Raw genomic sequence first — 15,318 nt, forward strand, 5'->3', positions numbered from 1 at the left:
CAGGCTGGTCCACTCAAATAGCTTGAATTCTCTGGATTTCTTTTATTTTCGGGGGATTGTTTTATTTTTTTATTTGTGAAATGGATCCTACTTGGTTTGAATAGTAAGTGGTGCAAAGCGACATTGAAGTACAATCTGCTTTGTCAGCTATTTCAGCTCTGGGTTTCCAGTTGGTGTTTGGCCTGATCAGGGTTCTGTTCAAATTATTTGAGGAGTGTCTGAAAGTGGAACGAAAGGGTGTTGTGGGAATATTTTTTTTTTCTTTTTCTTTGTCTCTTCTTGTTTTGTTTGTTTGTTTCAAGTCAAGTTTGTTTGCGTTCCAGTGATTTGTTTGATTGCTCATACATCACGCACAGATGTGCAATATACCAGTATCATTTTGCTAAATGATGGGTACTGTGTTTTTTTTTTTTTTTTTGGTAACACTTAAAAATAAGGGAACATATGTTCGCTATTAATTGAGTTTTCCTCAGTAAACTTCTAATTTGCTGCTTATTAATATTTAGTTGTTAAGTTTATGTATGTGTGGTGGATTAAGAGATCTAAAATATGTTCATGCAGCATAAGACATTATTATGTGCTTTATATGTCCTAATAAACAATCAGTATGCTAGTAACGTGCATGGTAATAAACATTATATATTTATTAAGGTACTGATGAACGGTTGAACACCAAAACGTTTTTCACTTTGTTACTTTTTTAGCTTTTTTTATAATTTTGTGTGTATACATTTTTTTTTCCTTAATTTATTTAGACAAAGAGTTTCTGCCATGTATTGGTTATAGTGCATAACATAAAAGTATTAATAGCTGGCTTATCGTGCATTCAACATGAGCATAACATGTTAATGGGTTGATGTTAGTGTTTTGATGAAGCATTAAACTTCTCCAAGCGCTGTGTGTGTGTGTAGGTGCTCTTGTTTTTGTGACATATCAGGACACAACTCTGTGTAATGACATGGGTATGACACAGGTATTACAAGGAGAGGGTGACTTATGAGGACATAACCCATGTCCCCATTTTTCAAACGCTTCTAAATCATACACAATGAGTCTTTTTTTTTTTTTTTGAGAAAGAAAAAATGCACAGTTTCCTGTGAGAGTTAGGGTTAGGTGTACGGTTGGTGTAGGGCGATAGAATATACAGTTTGTACAGTATAAAAACCTTTACGCCTATGGAATGTCCCCACTTTTCACAAAAACAAACGTGTGTGTGTGTGTGTGCGTGTTTGTGTGCGCGTGTGTGTATGTGTTTGCAGTTGTCTGTTTGATTTGTTCCATTATCCTGTGCAGGCGACCGTCCCGTGGAGTAAATTACTGATGCGTATCCATTGTGCACAGGCCGCTTCCCCTTCTATGCCTGCCAAAATAATTTGACCTTCAATTTCATCTCCTGTTCTTGTGCTAACAAGCGCACACCGCTCATGTTTATCAACTCCAAAAGCTCGCCCTCTGAGTATCACCCACATAACATTAGCATTAGCTCTAATGTTGTTGAATTATTCTTCAAGGACACTCACTCTCTGTCATCACAGCTTCACTTCTGCTCAAAAACCAACGTTTTTTTTGATGGTGTGGATGAATATTGGATACTTTTGCAGTGAAGTTAGTGTTTGTCAGTCTCAATCTGTCTCCATCTGCAGGGCTCATCTGGTTTCCCTGGTTTCGCTGGAGCCAATGGTGAGAAGGGAGCAAGGGTACGTACAAGGACCCTTTGATTTCACTAAAAGATTAGATTTCTTTTAACAAGCTACAGACTAAAGGGAGACATTTTTTTTTAATATAATACCTCTCTGGTACTGATTACAGTTATTCTATACTGATTACAGTGTAATTATATATCTGGTACTGAACTCAGTTATTGTCATTTCATATATGTTTTGCTTGTTTTTTAGGGTATTGCTGGTAAAGCGGGTCCACGGGGACAAAGAGGACCAACGGTATGCCAATTTTCTATCTGTAAAGAAGAAAGGAATACTTTTCTCTACATATGCTAATGATACACAAAGCTAGTTGCTAATAACTTTTGTTCTCAGGGTGCCCGTGGTGGAAGAGGTGCCAGAGGTCCAACAGGAAAACCTGGACTAAAGGTCAGGATCATCAGTCCTAACTTAATTATTTAGTGGTATTTGTGAATGCTTGCTTGTAACAGGCACCTTTGACTGTATTAAATTTTTTAGGGAACAGCTGGGAATGATGGACCAGCTGGTGGCCCAGGAGAGAGAGTGAGTGATGGTTGAATTATTTCTCCCATTCAGTTGTCTGTGTCAGCCTTTTCAGGCCAAATAATTTTCCATTACATTTCCCTTACGTGGTACTTTGTTGTTTTAGGGACTCCAAGGACCTCAGGGCCCTGTTGGATTACAAGGCCCTAAAGGACCACCTGTATGTGATAATTTTTTTAGCAATTTCAAATGGTTTTGATTTTTTTAGTGCTGTGGATAGAATATATTAAACTCTTTGACTCACTTTATTATTTTCTTTTCTTTTTATTTTTATTTTATTTTAATTACGTTTTTAACATAACATAACATAACAAAGCAGTACAATGAAAATGCATTAACTAATTCCATTAATCTACTGTAACAATATATAAAAAAAATAAAAAACAGCACTAGTGGATGCTAGAAAAAATATGGAAACATGTTATGCATAGGTGTGGATACTGTATGCCTGTGTGTATGTATGAAGTGATAGCTGCAAGGGCAAAAGTCAAAAGAAAGAATATATAAACTTACATAAAGAAAGTAGTGAGGTATATATATGGTAATGTACATTTGGCTTGTAATTATTTTTTTGTGGTATTAAGAAATGTTTTAAGAAATGTCAAAAATGGGGACCAGGTGTCTTCAAAGGCTGATGATTGCTTCCTTCTTTGACTCACTTTAGAATTTCCACCACATAAGAAAGTCATTTATTAGGGTTAAAAAGTAAAACAAACAAATTCACAATTATTCATGTTAAAAGTTTTAAATTATAATAACTTTAAATGTTTCATAAATTCTACTTTTTGACTCAGTTTATTTTTACTTAATTTTTCCTTTTACTCTTCTTACTAAATTATTAAACTTAATTGACAAACAATTCAAAATAATGATAAAAGGTTGAAATTATAATTTTGACATTTTAATGTCAAAATTTCAAGTTTTATGTCATAATTAGGATATACTAAGTATGCCTTGTCATAATCATGACCTACTTATTCATCTTAATTGGAAACATTCAAAATTATGAAATAAAAATGTAATCATATTTTGGGCATTTTTATGTCACAATTATGACTTTTATCTAATAATTTCTACTTTTTATGTCATTAATTTGATATGCCAAAGCATTATTGTTTTTTTTCTTATGTGGCTATCCATACATTAGACAGACTACACTGTAGTTCAAATAATGGATCTAACTTTAACCATTAACTTACAAAACCTGAAGCAATGATAGCTACTCTATAAGTCTTAATATATAATAATTACATAAATGTGATTTAATCATTATTAATTTTGTTATTCCCTCAGGGTCCTCCTGGAAAGGATGGATTGCCTGGTCACCCTGGACAGCGAGGAGAGACTGTGAGCATTGTTTTATCTTCATAAGTGTTTTCTGACTCTTAAATAAGGAGGAATAATTGTTGTGGACCGTGTTTGTATGGTGTATTACCTTTAGCTGATGACAATGTCATTGCGCTACACTGCTCTTGGCAGGTCTATCTTTCTGTTTCTAATCAAGAGCATCCGACAGATGGAGTGTTAAAAGGAGAAACTCATTTTATCTTAAAAGGCTCTTCTTTATTTATTTTTTTTTTTCAAGATGAAAACATTGCACTTGACTTGTACTGATTTAAGGAAATAAGTGGATGAGAAAAAAAAAGACAAATGCCACTGACATTTCAGAGACTGGATAAGTATTGTTTAGTGATATTTACATAAAGTTTCCAGTATGTCAGGTTTTTTTTCTCTCTACGTTTGTGTCCAGGAATGTGATAAAAGCAAAAAATTCCATTTAATGTCTCACAATATCTTGCTTATTCTCAAACAGGGTTTCCAAGGAAAGACTGGACCTCCTGGACCTGGAGGTGTTGTTGGCCCACAGGTGAGCAATAGGAGTTACTGTAATATGAGTAAAAAGTACAAATAAAAATGTTGCACTTATAAAACATCTCCTACAGTTACTCAAAAGTTAAATCAAGAACCTAATTGAATTTGAAAGGGCTCTACTGGAGAAACTGGACCTGTTGGAGAGAGAGGACATCCTGGATCACCAGGGCCCCCTGGAGAGCAAGGCCTTCCCGGAGCTGCTGGCAAAGAAGGTGGAAAGGTACGGTTTGCTAAACATGTTCACTTCAGATCACTCAAGGGTAATAACTGGGAAGAATTTGCATAATGTTCCATCCAATTTCACAATGTGTAGGCCTACTAATAGCAGCTGTGGAGATTGGTGGTTTTAAGATTGAAAACCACCATTAGCTTGACTGATAGCGGCGCACATGGCAGCCGAGGTGCTTCGCTCTTCAGTTGTTTTAGTGTTTTTGTTGGTTTTTCATAGTCAATCAGTTACACCAGGGATGAACTGCAGAACATTTGGTAGAACAGACCACAAAGTCTCCTACCGGTTTTCAATTATTCAGATGTTTTGCTGAACATTGTTGTCAGCAGAGCAGCGCTGATGAAATGCTTCAGGAGGCACAGACGGGGGAAGCGAGCCGGTGCGCTCGTCAAGCTCAGGAAGCGTGGATTTCGAGCACCATTGCCTAGCATCCATCTGGCAGAATCAAAAGGGAAATTGCACAACAGCGGGAAATGCTTTTACATCAATGAAAGGTGGTGTACAGATAAAAGAAGATGTACAGGTGTACAGTGTTAAAGAAGATGCGCTGTCCTGATCTAGAAGTGCTCTTCATTAACTCCAAGCCGTTTTATTTGCGGCGGCAGTTTCACTCGTTCATTGTGATTGTTTACATTCCTCGGCAAGTGCACATGTATGGAAGCATATGGGTAGCATTATTCAATTTGGGATGTAATATGCAAAATGACAATGCAATATGTAAAATGGCAATGCATTTCTGTATTTACATTTACATTTTCCAATACATTTGTGCAACGTTTGGTGCAAAATGAAAATGAAAATTAAATTACATAATTTTCATTTGCCATTTCCTACACCAGTTTTAAAATGTAAAATTAATATTAATTTTAACGCTTTATAAGTTGCAAAATTAAAATGAAAATGTATCACAGAAATGATTAGATATGTCTAACATGTTAAAGCAAAAACTGTGGCAAAATGATCATTTAAATGCTATTTTTCTTAATTGCATTAACACTCACAGTCAAGACACTTGCGACTGCATTTTCATTCAATGACCCGCAATGAATGTAGCAAAACTCAATGTGCACATTGAAAATGCATTCCGAGCCGATCACGTGTCCCCGCCCTCGCGCCACGTCAATCATTGTGTGAACAAGGCGGGGCTTACAGAAGGTCAGAGACTCAAGTCTCAAGAAGAGGATTCAATCAAGTGAGACAACATGGACAAGACAGTTGGTCCGTGTATGTTTTGATCATTTCGGTTTATGGCTTCAATATTTCATTCGGACTTGTGGGCGGAGCTGAAACGCTGCTTTCATCTGATTGGTCGAATCGGATCAGTTTTCATCTGACAGCCTTCAGCTGAAATGTCTGAAACTACACTCACTGTTAATTAGCATAATATTTGAATCAGATGTAGCTGGGCACATAATTCGTGCTGCTGTGACCTGCAAATTATTTCTAGGTTGTAGTATTGTATGAATATTGTCCCACTGACAAAAACAGTGCAAATAGTTCTGTCCCTTTGGATAACAGTAAAGTGGAAATAAATATAGTTAAATTTATGAAATAAAATTAAATAGGATTTTTTGGGAAGGTAAGTCTGGCCAGTTATACAAGCAACACGAGTCGGACGAGTCTAAAGATATGAGCTGAATTGGGTGAAACATTAAAGTTCTAGTCTGTGTCAATTACTCTCATAATAAATAATAATAATAATGTTAACTGTATTTTTCGGTATAAGTTGCATCAGTCCAAAAATACGTCATGACGAGGAAAAAAACATATATAAGTCGCACTGGACTATATGTCACATTTATTCAAGACCAAGAGAAAACATTACCGTCTACAGCCGCGAGAGGGCGCTCTGGGGTAGGCTACAGGAGCACTGAGCAGCATAGAGCTAATTTTACTATTTTTATTTAGAAATGTAACTATATTCATTTTTACAATTATTTATTAATGTCACACACACACACACACACACACACACATACCTAGTGCCTTATGACTTAAAAGATGAGAGTGGTAAATGTTACAGACATGGAACTGTTCAGTCTATTATTGATTTTAATTTCCACTTCACTGTTATCCAAAGGGACAGAACTATTTGCACTGTATTTATCAGTGGGACAATATTCATACAATACTACAACCTAGAAATAATTTGCAGGTCTCAGCAGCACGAATTATGTGCCCAGCTACATCTGATTCAAATATTATGCTAATTAACAGTGAGCGTAGTTTCAGACATTTCAGTGCTTCACTCGCACTGACTCTTAATTTGCCTGAAAGAATGACAAGACCGAGCTGAAGGCTGTCAGATGAAAACCGATCCGATTCGACCAATCAGATGAAAGCAGCGTTTCAGCTCCGCCCACAAGTCCGAATGAAATATTGAAGCCATAAACCGAAATGATCAAAACATACACGGACCAACTGTCTTGTCCATGTTGTCTCACTTGATTGAATCCTCTTCTTGAGACTTGAGTCTCTGACCTTCTGTAAGCCCCGCCTTGTTCACACAATGATTGACGTGGCGCGAGGGCGGGGACACGTGATCGGCTCGGAATGCATTTTCAATGTGCACATTGAGTTTTGCTACATTCATTGCGGGTCATTGAATGAAAATGCAATCGCAAGTGTCTTGACTGTGAGTGTTAATGCAATTAAGAAAAATAGCATTTAAATGATCATTTTGCCACAGTTTTTGCTTTAACATGTTAGACATATCTAATCATTTCTGTAATACATTTTCATTTTAATTTTGCAACTTATAAAGCGTTAAAATTAATATTCATTTTACATTTTAAAACTGGTGTAGTAAATGGCAAATGAAAATTATGTAATTTAATTTTCATTTTCATTTTGCACCAAACGTTGCACAAATGTATTGGAAAATGTAAATGTAAATACAGAAATGCATTGCCATTTTACATATTGCATTGTCATTTTGCATATTACATCCCAAATTGAATAATGCTACCCATATGCTTCCATACACATGGGCTCAGCTTTACAGAAAATCGCTGATCAGATCCCAGAGACAGAACAACAACACACAGACTCTGTTTTAATAATTCTTGGGAACTTTAAAGCCAATATCCCCTGTGAACTGCCAAAATACAGACAGCATGTTACATGTCCCACCATAGACAGTATAATACTAGATCACTGTTACACAGCAATAAAAGATGCATATCACTCTGTTCAACAAGCAGTTTTGGGGCTTTCTGATCACTGCCTGGTTCATCTTATACCAATCTACAGGCAAAAACTTAAATCTGCTAAACCTGTATTAAAGACTGTGAGGAGATGGACCAATGAAATAGAGTGGGCTTTAGAAGACTGTTTCGACCTCACTGAATGGAGTGTTTTTGAAGTTGCTACCACCAATCTGGATGAACTCAATGAGACTGTAACATCCATTACTAGTTTCTGTAAGGATATATGCATTCCTACCAGAAAACTTTTAACAGTGATACATCATGGTTTACAGCAAAACTCAGTCCAAAGAGGATGCATACAGAAATGGAGACAGAGTCTTGTACAATCAGACCAGGAACCCACTTAATAAAGAGATTAGAGTGGCTAAAAGGACCTGTGCTAAAAAGTTGAAAGATCAATTCACTTCCAATGACTCAACTTCAGTGTGGAAAGGTCTGAGAGCCATCACAAACTACAAGATACCCTCCTCCTGCACTGAGGCGAATGAACAACTCGCTAACTATCTGAATTAGTTTTATTGTAGATTTGAAACCCCCCACACCCGTTCTGACCATCTCTCTACAACCTATTTAACACCTCCTGCAATCTCCTTCTCCTCACCTCCTGCACTTCAGATCAGTGAGGATGATGTACGCCAGGTCTTCAGGAAGAACGAAAGAAGAAAGGCTCCAGGCCCAGCAGCTGTTACAACAGCCTGTTTGAAAACCTCCATCTTTTCGCAAATCTTCAACAGATCACTGGAGTTGTGTGAAGTCTGTCCCCACCCCCATTCCAAAGAAACCCAAGATAACAGGACTTAACGACTACAGACCTGTGGCTCTACCGTCTGTCGTCATAAAGTCGTTTGAAAAACTGGTTCTGGCTTATATGAAAGACCTCACTGGACCCTCACTGGACCCCCTGTAGTTTGCTTACTGAGCAAACAGGTCAGTGGATGATGCAGTAAACACGGGACTGCACTTCATCCTGCAACATCTGGACAAAACAGGGACTTTTGTGAGGATCCTGTTTGTGGTCTTTAGTTTGGCTTTCAACACCATCATCCCAACAACCCTCCAGACCAAACTGACCCAGCTCTCTGTTCCTAGCTCTATCTGTCAGTGGATCACCAGCTTTCTGACAGATAGGCAAAAGAACAGTTTCTTCCCCCAGGCAATCTACCTCATGAACAGTTAAATGTTCCCCATTTATGCAATAAAAATTTGCAATATCCTTGTTAGAGATATGTGTTATCAAATTTCTGTGTTGTGATTAATTGCTAATGCTTTTATCACGGTATACGGTATTGAAGTTTAGTTTAAAATTTAGTTTAATTTAGTTTTAAAAATTTAGTTTAAAAAAGTGGTCATAATACAGTATAACAGGTACAACCTTTTTCTTATAACAAAAATAACTGAACATTTAAATACAATAAAGCAATACAGAAATAAATATAAAGTTTAAAATTTTAGACAGATTAAAGTGCAGAAGAACTTTAAAGACTAATAGGTACCACTTTACAATAAGACCTCATTAGTTAACCATTAATATTCACAATGAGCAATAGCTACATTTGCTACAGAAGTTATTTATCTTTGTTAAAAAATACAAGTCTTCGTTCCTGTTAGCTCATTAAATAACATTGTTGCAACTTTCGATTTTAACAACATGTTATTAAATATTGGAATACCTAAGATTAATGAATGTTCAGGAGTATTTTTCAATGGCAGTTTATGTTAACTAATAAATGAACTAATGTTAACTAATGAAGCCCTAATGTAAAGTGTGAATTAACAATAAAGAATCAAAACACTTACAGATAATATCTAGGGCATGTTGTAGTCCAGGTTAAAATGTTTGAAAATAAATAGCATATTTAGTTTAAATATTTAAGTATATGGCGGTGTGATGAACACAGCAAATACACAAATCTGAATGGCTGATTAAAATTAATTAAATATGTTTAGAAAGTAGTGCAGCTGATTTATTTATGGGGTTTCCAGGGTAAGGGCTGCATTTTCTGCAGTTTAGCGCCATCTTCTGTCAGAGAGTGAATGTGCTTTCATTCAGCGCATTTCTCATGTGTTCCCCCATGTGCTTCTCATGTTTGCTTGTTTACATCAGAGCCTCATGTTCTTTCAAGCCACATACAGCGGCATTTTGACCAGCTGATGGGAATAGTATTCTTAAAATGCATTCTAAAATCGGAATAATTTGTAATATATAGTTATTCACAGTATTTAGAAGTGCCTATGATAACAATACCATGCATATTCACTAACGTGATATATCACATTACCAAATACCGGCACATGTCTGATCCTTATATTTATTTGTTAACACCGCCATCCTAGTACAAACCTGGATCTCACTCTATTCTATTCCACTATCATAGCACCACTGTTCATACAACTTTTTCATATTTTTCGATTTTTTTTTTTAATGTGTTTGTCTATTTATAATTACATATGTGTTTTTTCATCTGTGTGGTGTTGTTGTCTAAAAACAATTCATTGTGTATGCAAGCATACATGGCAATAATGCTCTTTCTGATTCTGATCATCTCTCTCTTTGAAGGGTGATCCAGGTCCTCATGGGGTTTCTGGAAAACCTGGCCCTGCTGGACTGAAAGGGTTCCCAGGCCAAAGAGGGATTCCTGGCGCAGCGGTAAGAACAAATGAGTAAACATCATGTGCTCCACCAAACGGCCATTGGATGGTTAACCGTCTGCTGTTCATGAGGATACATTCCTAACTATAAGACTGAAGCTCATGGAGATTAACTGATATATTTAACATGAATTAAGGCATTCAGTAAGCTTTTGAAATTCGTCTTTAACACTGCAGAGAAACACAATACAACCAGTAATATATAAATAGACAATTTTGAATTCAAATTGTGTTTTAATGCACAAAAGCCGATGATTTATTGGAAAGAAACTTGTGTGTACCAACATAATATCTTGTCGAAGGTACATTTTAGAAAAATAATAAAATTTTTAGTCAGATTTTAGTCTCACAGCTGTTTCAGGGACACCAAAAATGCATGAGGTACTCAAATGACACATTACAAACTCCCCCCCCCCCCCCCATTTTTTTTTTTTTTTTTACTATCTCATAAAATGACTGACTTTTAGTATGTTTCAAAGATACAGTGTAACATGTATTGTCCCTCTGATGTGGAACTCTGTGGGCTTGTAAATTACTTTGAACATAACAAATGGCTTGGCATAAAGCACAGGGACTTGGAAATGTCTTTACTAGTTTTTCTTCATTAAGAGTATTTAAACTGTGGGACTGAATATAATCAAAAATTGTTTTGTTTTTAGTTATATGACATCTTGATGAATTTCAGTCTCCACTAGTTATATCTTTCACGAATCAGTTGTTGCTGAAAGTCACATTTGTAATACAAAAGCTAATATGATTTCAATAAACAACAGTGAATTATGCCGTCACTTGCTGTTTTGATGTTTACTTTAAGATGGCTCGTATGTTTTTCATGACTCAGATTATGACTTGATGGCAGGAGAGTGATGTGTCCTTGGCGTCATATGACAATGCATTGCCAGCACTTGATTCTTATGTAGGAAATTGAGAGATTGCCAATTTTATAAACACCCTGGGCTGTATTTCCAGGAGACATATAGTACAAACAGCTGCCAGATACTGGCACAAACACATTCAAGCAGTGGATTCAGTTTCTGAGTTTCAGATGCCACTTTGACAGATTCTGAAGCACAGCTCCCATTAGAGAATTAAACCATTCTCTCTCCTTCTCACACAGGGTTCATCTGGTCTGAAGGGAGGCGAGGGTCCACAGGGTCCACCCGGCCCTATTGTAAGTAACTGTGTTACCCTGGAAACTCTGTCACTGCAAACGATCAATCTGAAAGCTTTGCCTCTATTAGTGAAGTGACATAAGGCAAATTCTGGACCGGGCGCTTCGAGCAGGTGGTGAATTTAATGACCAGTAATTTTGGCACTGAGAGCCCAGTTTGATGTGTGATCTGATCCCACGCAGTCTGATCATGCTGAATGAGTCAGGCCTAATCAGTAAGTCCATCACCACGTCAATAATTGCATTTGAATCATACGCGAAATATGCTGGGAGATTCAGACCTGTTGTCATCAAAAGTACTGCAATTTTGATACAGTATGTGCTTGTGTGGTTTTTGAAGTGCACTCATGATAATGCTGCTAAGTACTAGAGCAATCAAATGAACTTCGGGCAAAGTGCCTGACTTGGCGGGATATTAATGAAACATTTACATTACATGATTAGTGTCAGATTACTGGACCTGTGTATTATGCCTCTAATCAAAATATTGAAAAGGAAAGAGAAAAATTATTTATCATTATTTATCTTATTTTGATGTAACAAAGGGGTTATATCTAAGTGTGTGAGTTGTTTACTTACTTTTAGTCTTCCCATTAATGACATTATATTGTTCATTCAGACTGATTCGCGAACGTGGAACTTGCACAAATACAGGAGGCGGGATTTATCACATGAACCAATCACAGCCGAACATAGCCAGTCATATGCAATCACATCGCGATGGAGGCATTGCCTCCTTTCTCATGAGTTTCCCTCATTCATTCTCAATTACCCCCCAGTAAAGTCACGGCACTCTATGGAATCTCTGTTAATAGTCGATGGGCTCAGGGACCTGAGCGTGTCACCGATGGACAGTGTTACTTTAGAATTATTTAGAAATATATATATATATTTACACTTTTTAATGTTATACTTTGCTATATAATAACTTATTTTTGTATATATATATAGAATATACTGACACTGAAGACCTGAAGACTGGGGTTGTGATTCAGAAAATTCTTAATTCTTAAGTTAAGATTTAAGTGTATATTAAAATAGAAAAAGGTTATTTTACATCATAATAATATTTCACAATATATATTTTTTCCTGTATTTTTTATCAAATAAATGCAGCCTTGATGAGCATAAGAAACTCCTTTTGACAGGTAGTATGTTCATAAAGATACACAATCACAGAGAGAGAGAGAGAGAGAGAGAGAGAGGGAGAGGGAGAGATATTAGTGTTAAAGTATTATTCACTAATATTTTAGATTAACATTTTTCTTGAACATTTATGTAACACTATTTTATTATGGAATTAAAGAAGCATGTTTAATAGTTAAATTAAGTGGTATTTAAAGTTGTATCTAAATCATGCTGTTTCACTGTCCTTGACTCTTGAAATGTTGGTATGATGACAACCCTATGATCATATAGAATGTAGAATAAAATAGAGACCCCATTCTGCATACAAATAACATCCTCCCATCAAAGTAACTGCTGTCTTTCTTTTCTCGTAATGCAGTGAAGGCACAGCAGTAAAGCTTAAAACCATCAAAGCTTCAGCTGTGCGCTATGTGAAGCCCCTTTCAGCTTGAGGAAGATTGGTGTAGGGATTCATTGTCTCTCTTGTATAAAAAGCATCTTTACAGCCCGGCAAGAAAAATCTCTGAAATCAGAATTTTGAGGATTTTGAGTCAGTGGCCCACCCACGCCAATCAGCCATCTTATCTTTGCCTAAATAGACCTCCCGCAGGTGCCTGAATTGAGTCACCGGCAGCGGAGTACAGCTCTTCTGAGAAGTTTCTAATAAAGAATTGAGTCAGTTTGAACAGTGTGTTTTCTGAGAAGTGTGTCTGTGTGTGTTTGTGAGGTGGTATATCAGATGAGAAGTGAGTGATTTTTATTTTATTTTTTTTAAATAAAGATATCCATTTTTTTAAGAGCTAGTTACAGCCATTTGTAACTTGTGTGTGTGACTTCAAGGTCACTGTCATTTCAGTTATTTTAGATGTACAAAAACAATCCATTATATTGATTGATACTGCAAATTGTCATTTGTTATCATATAAGCCTGTTAAACGATCGTAAGTCTAAAACATTCACAGGAAATAGCTTGATGTCATTTTGCAAAATAAGATGTTTTTACCTCCATGCCTCTATGATGTTGATTCAAGGTTCTGCCCTGAATGCGGTGTGGTGTACATTGACCTTAACCCCTCCCTTTGTTTATAAGCATTAACACTGCTGGCTAATGCATTCGGATGAGGTTGTGTGAGAGTTTTAGCATGTTTTTACGTGGGTGTATGCATGCATGTGACAGCAACTCAATGTCTTCGAGTAAACGGTGAATAAAGCCATCGCACCGAGAGCTCTCTTCAGTGCTATTCCTTCAGTGCTAATAGATGCTCTAATGGACTGTTTCTGAAAAAGACGCGCTATGTGTTGGTTTTGAACGAGAGAGCTCGCTCTCCCATAAATGTTTGTCCATCAGTAAGACCTGCTGATAAACTGTAAGAAAGAAATGTTTTTAATGTGATACACAAATGTGCCTTAGTATTTTTCAATTCAGCAAAAGGATCTGTATGAGAACACGTCCTTTAGATCCAAAACAAGCTACCGGATAACACGGGTCCCACAGACATGGAGCACCTGGAAAAATCAGTGACATTTGAAACTGGCCTGGAAAAGTCATGGAACCTTAAATGTAATGGCTTTTAGTTTTGTTTAGAATTTTTGTTCAGGTATTAAATGGGTAAAATCAAATAATTATTTCTATTTGAAAGTATATGTATTTTTTTTACACTTTATTCTTTCTTTGAAAGATGCAAATGGAGATTTGTGCAGACTGCAGACTCTATAATACATCTCTTTGTACAGTAGTCATAAATGACTGTACATGATTGCCCTGACGAAAAAAAAAAAGTCTGGAAGCAACACACCCGACAGAAGAGCAATTGTTGTTGCAAACAGTGATGTTTGTTAGCGAGACATTTTGCAGAAAATTGATAATTTTCTATATGCAATCATTTTTTTCTCCGGTAAACCTAGACTTGCTTTCTTTTAAAACTGAATTATCTAATCCGTTTAATAATCTCCCCTGGAATCCAGCTGTGTTCCAGTCAGATTAAATGTGATATGTGTGTCACAGGGGTCACCAGGAGAGAGAGGGCCAGCTGGACCAGGAGGCCCCATTGGTCTAACAGGACGTAACGGACCTCAGGGACCCCCGGGACCTGCTGGAGAGAAGGGTGCTCCGGTGAGTGCACATTGTTTAGAGATTAAAAAAATAAATAAAATACATGGATACATTAAGCGATGCACTAATGTCTAGGGATTGCTGTAGAAAACAGAGGGAAATAAACACATCTAACACAGATAGCTTAGCCAGTTTAATGCAGCATCCAAACAGTAACTTAATTCAGTTAATTCAGACTATTACAACACACAGTTAAAGCTGAAATCAATTAGTTGATTGAAAGGTTCTACAATAATTACTGAACATATTCTTCTGCATAGTGTTTAAATGCTGTTAATTAATTGCAGTGGATCTTCCATTAGCCTTGTTTGCTCAGGCTGCCTGTATTAACAAGATTAAAGTATTCATCATAGAATGTACTGCATAGAGGTCTTAGCATTTTCTTAATCTGCACTTTCAGACATGCTTATAAAATGTTATTTCCTAACTTTGTTCAGGGTGAAAAAGGACCTTCTGGACCTTCTGGTCGGGATGGGATCCAAGGTCCAGTCGGCCTCCCAGGCTCAGCCGGACCTCAGGGTCAACCTGGAGAGGATGGAGACAAGGTGCAGCATTTTATTCCAAATGCTTCAGAATAGCGTTTTAATCCACAGACATCATGCCTATCTCACATCTGCACACCATTAGTGACAGTGTGGACAGAGTTTTGACTTATCCATCATTGCAACCAAACAAGACACAAAATCATTACTAAAGTGAAATGTTGAAACCAGTGAAATCGA

General features: G+C 36.7%; 1 protein-coding gene across 1 annotated transcript in view; it reads left to right on the top strand.

Moving 5' to 3' along the window:
• Nucleotides 1-15,318, top strand: part of LOC128027184 (collagen alpha-1(XI) chain-like) — a 96,475-nt gene that overhangs the window by 59,145 nt on the left and 22,012 nt on the right. The window contains exons 32-43 of the mRNA XM_052614517.1: nt 1,644-1,697; nt 1,896-1,940; nt 2,037-2,090; nt 2,181-2,225; nt 2,332-2,385; nt 3,519-3,572; nt 4,039-4,092; nt 4,210-4,317; nt 10,093-10,182; nt 11,302-11,355; nt 14,489-14,596; nt 15,034-15,141. Of these exons, the coding sequence (XP_052470477.1) occupies nt 1,644-1,697; nt 1,896-1,940; nt 2,037-2,090; nt 2,181-2,225; nt 2,332-2,385; nt 3,519-3,572; nt 4,039-4,092; nt 4,210-4,317; nt 10,093-10,182; nt 11,302-11,355; nt 14,489-14,596; nt 15,034-15,141 (828 nt within the window). The remainder of the gene's footprint in view (nt 1-1,643; nt 1,698-1,895; nt 1,941-2,036; nt 2,091-2,180; nt 2,226-2,331; nt 2,386-3,518; nt 3,573-4,038; nt 4,093-4,209; nt 4,318-10,092; nt 10,183-11,301; nt 11,356-14,488; nt 14,597-15,033; nt 15,142-15,318) is intronic.

The sequence above is a fragment of the Carassius gibelio genome, chromosome A2, assembly GCF_023724105.1.
Source record: "Carassius gibelio isolate Cgi1373 ecotype wild population from Czech Republic chromosome A2, carGib1.2-hapl.c, whole genome shotgun sequence".
Classification (NCBI taxonomy): domain Eukaryota; kingdom Metazoa; phylum Chordata; class Actinopteri; order Cypriniformes; family Cyprinidae; genus Carassius; species Carassius gibelio.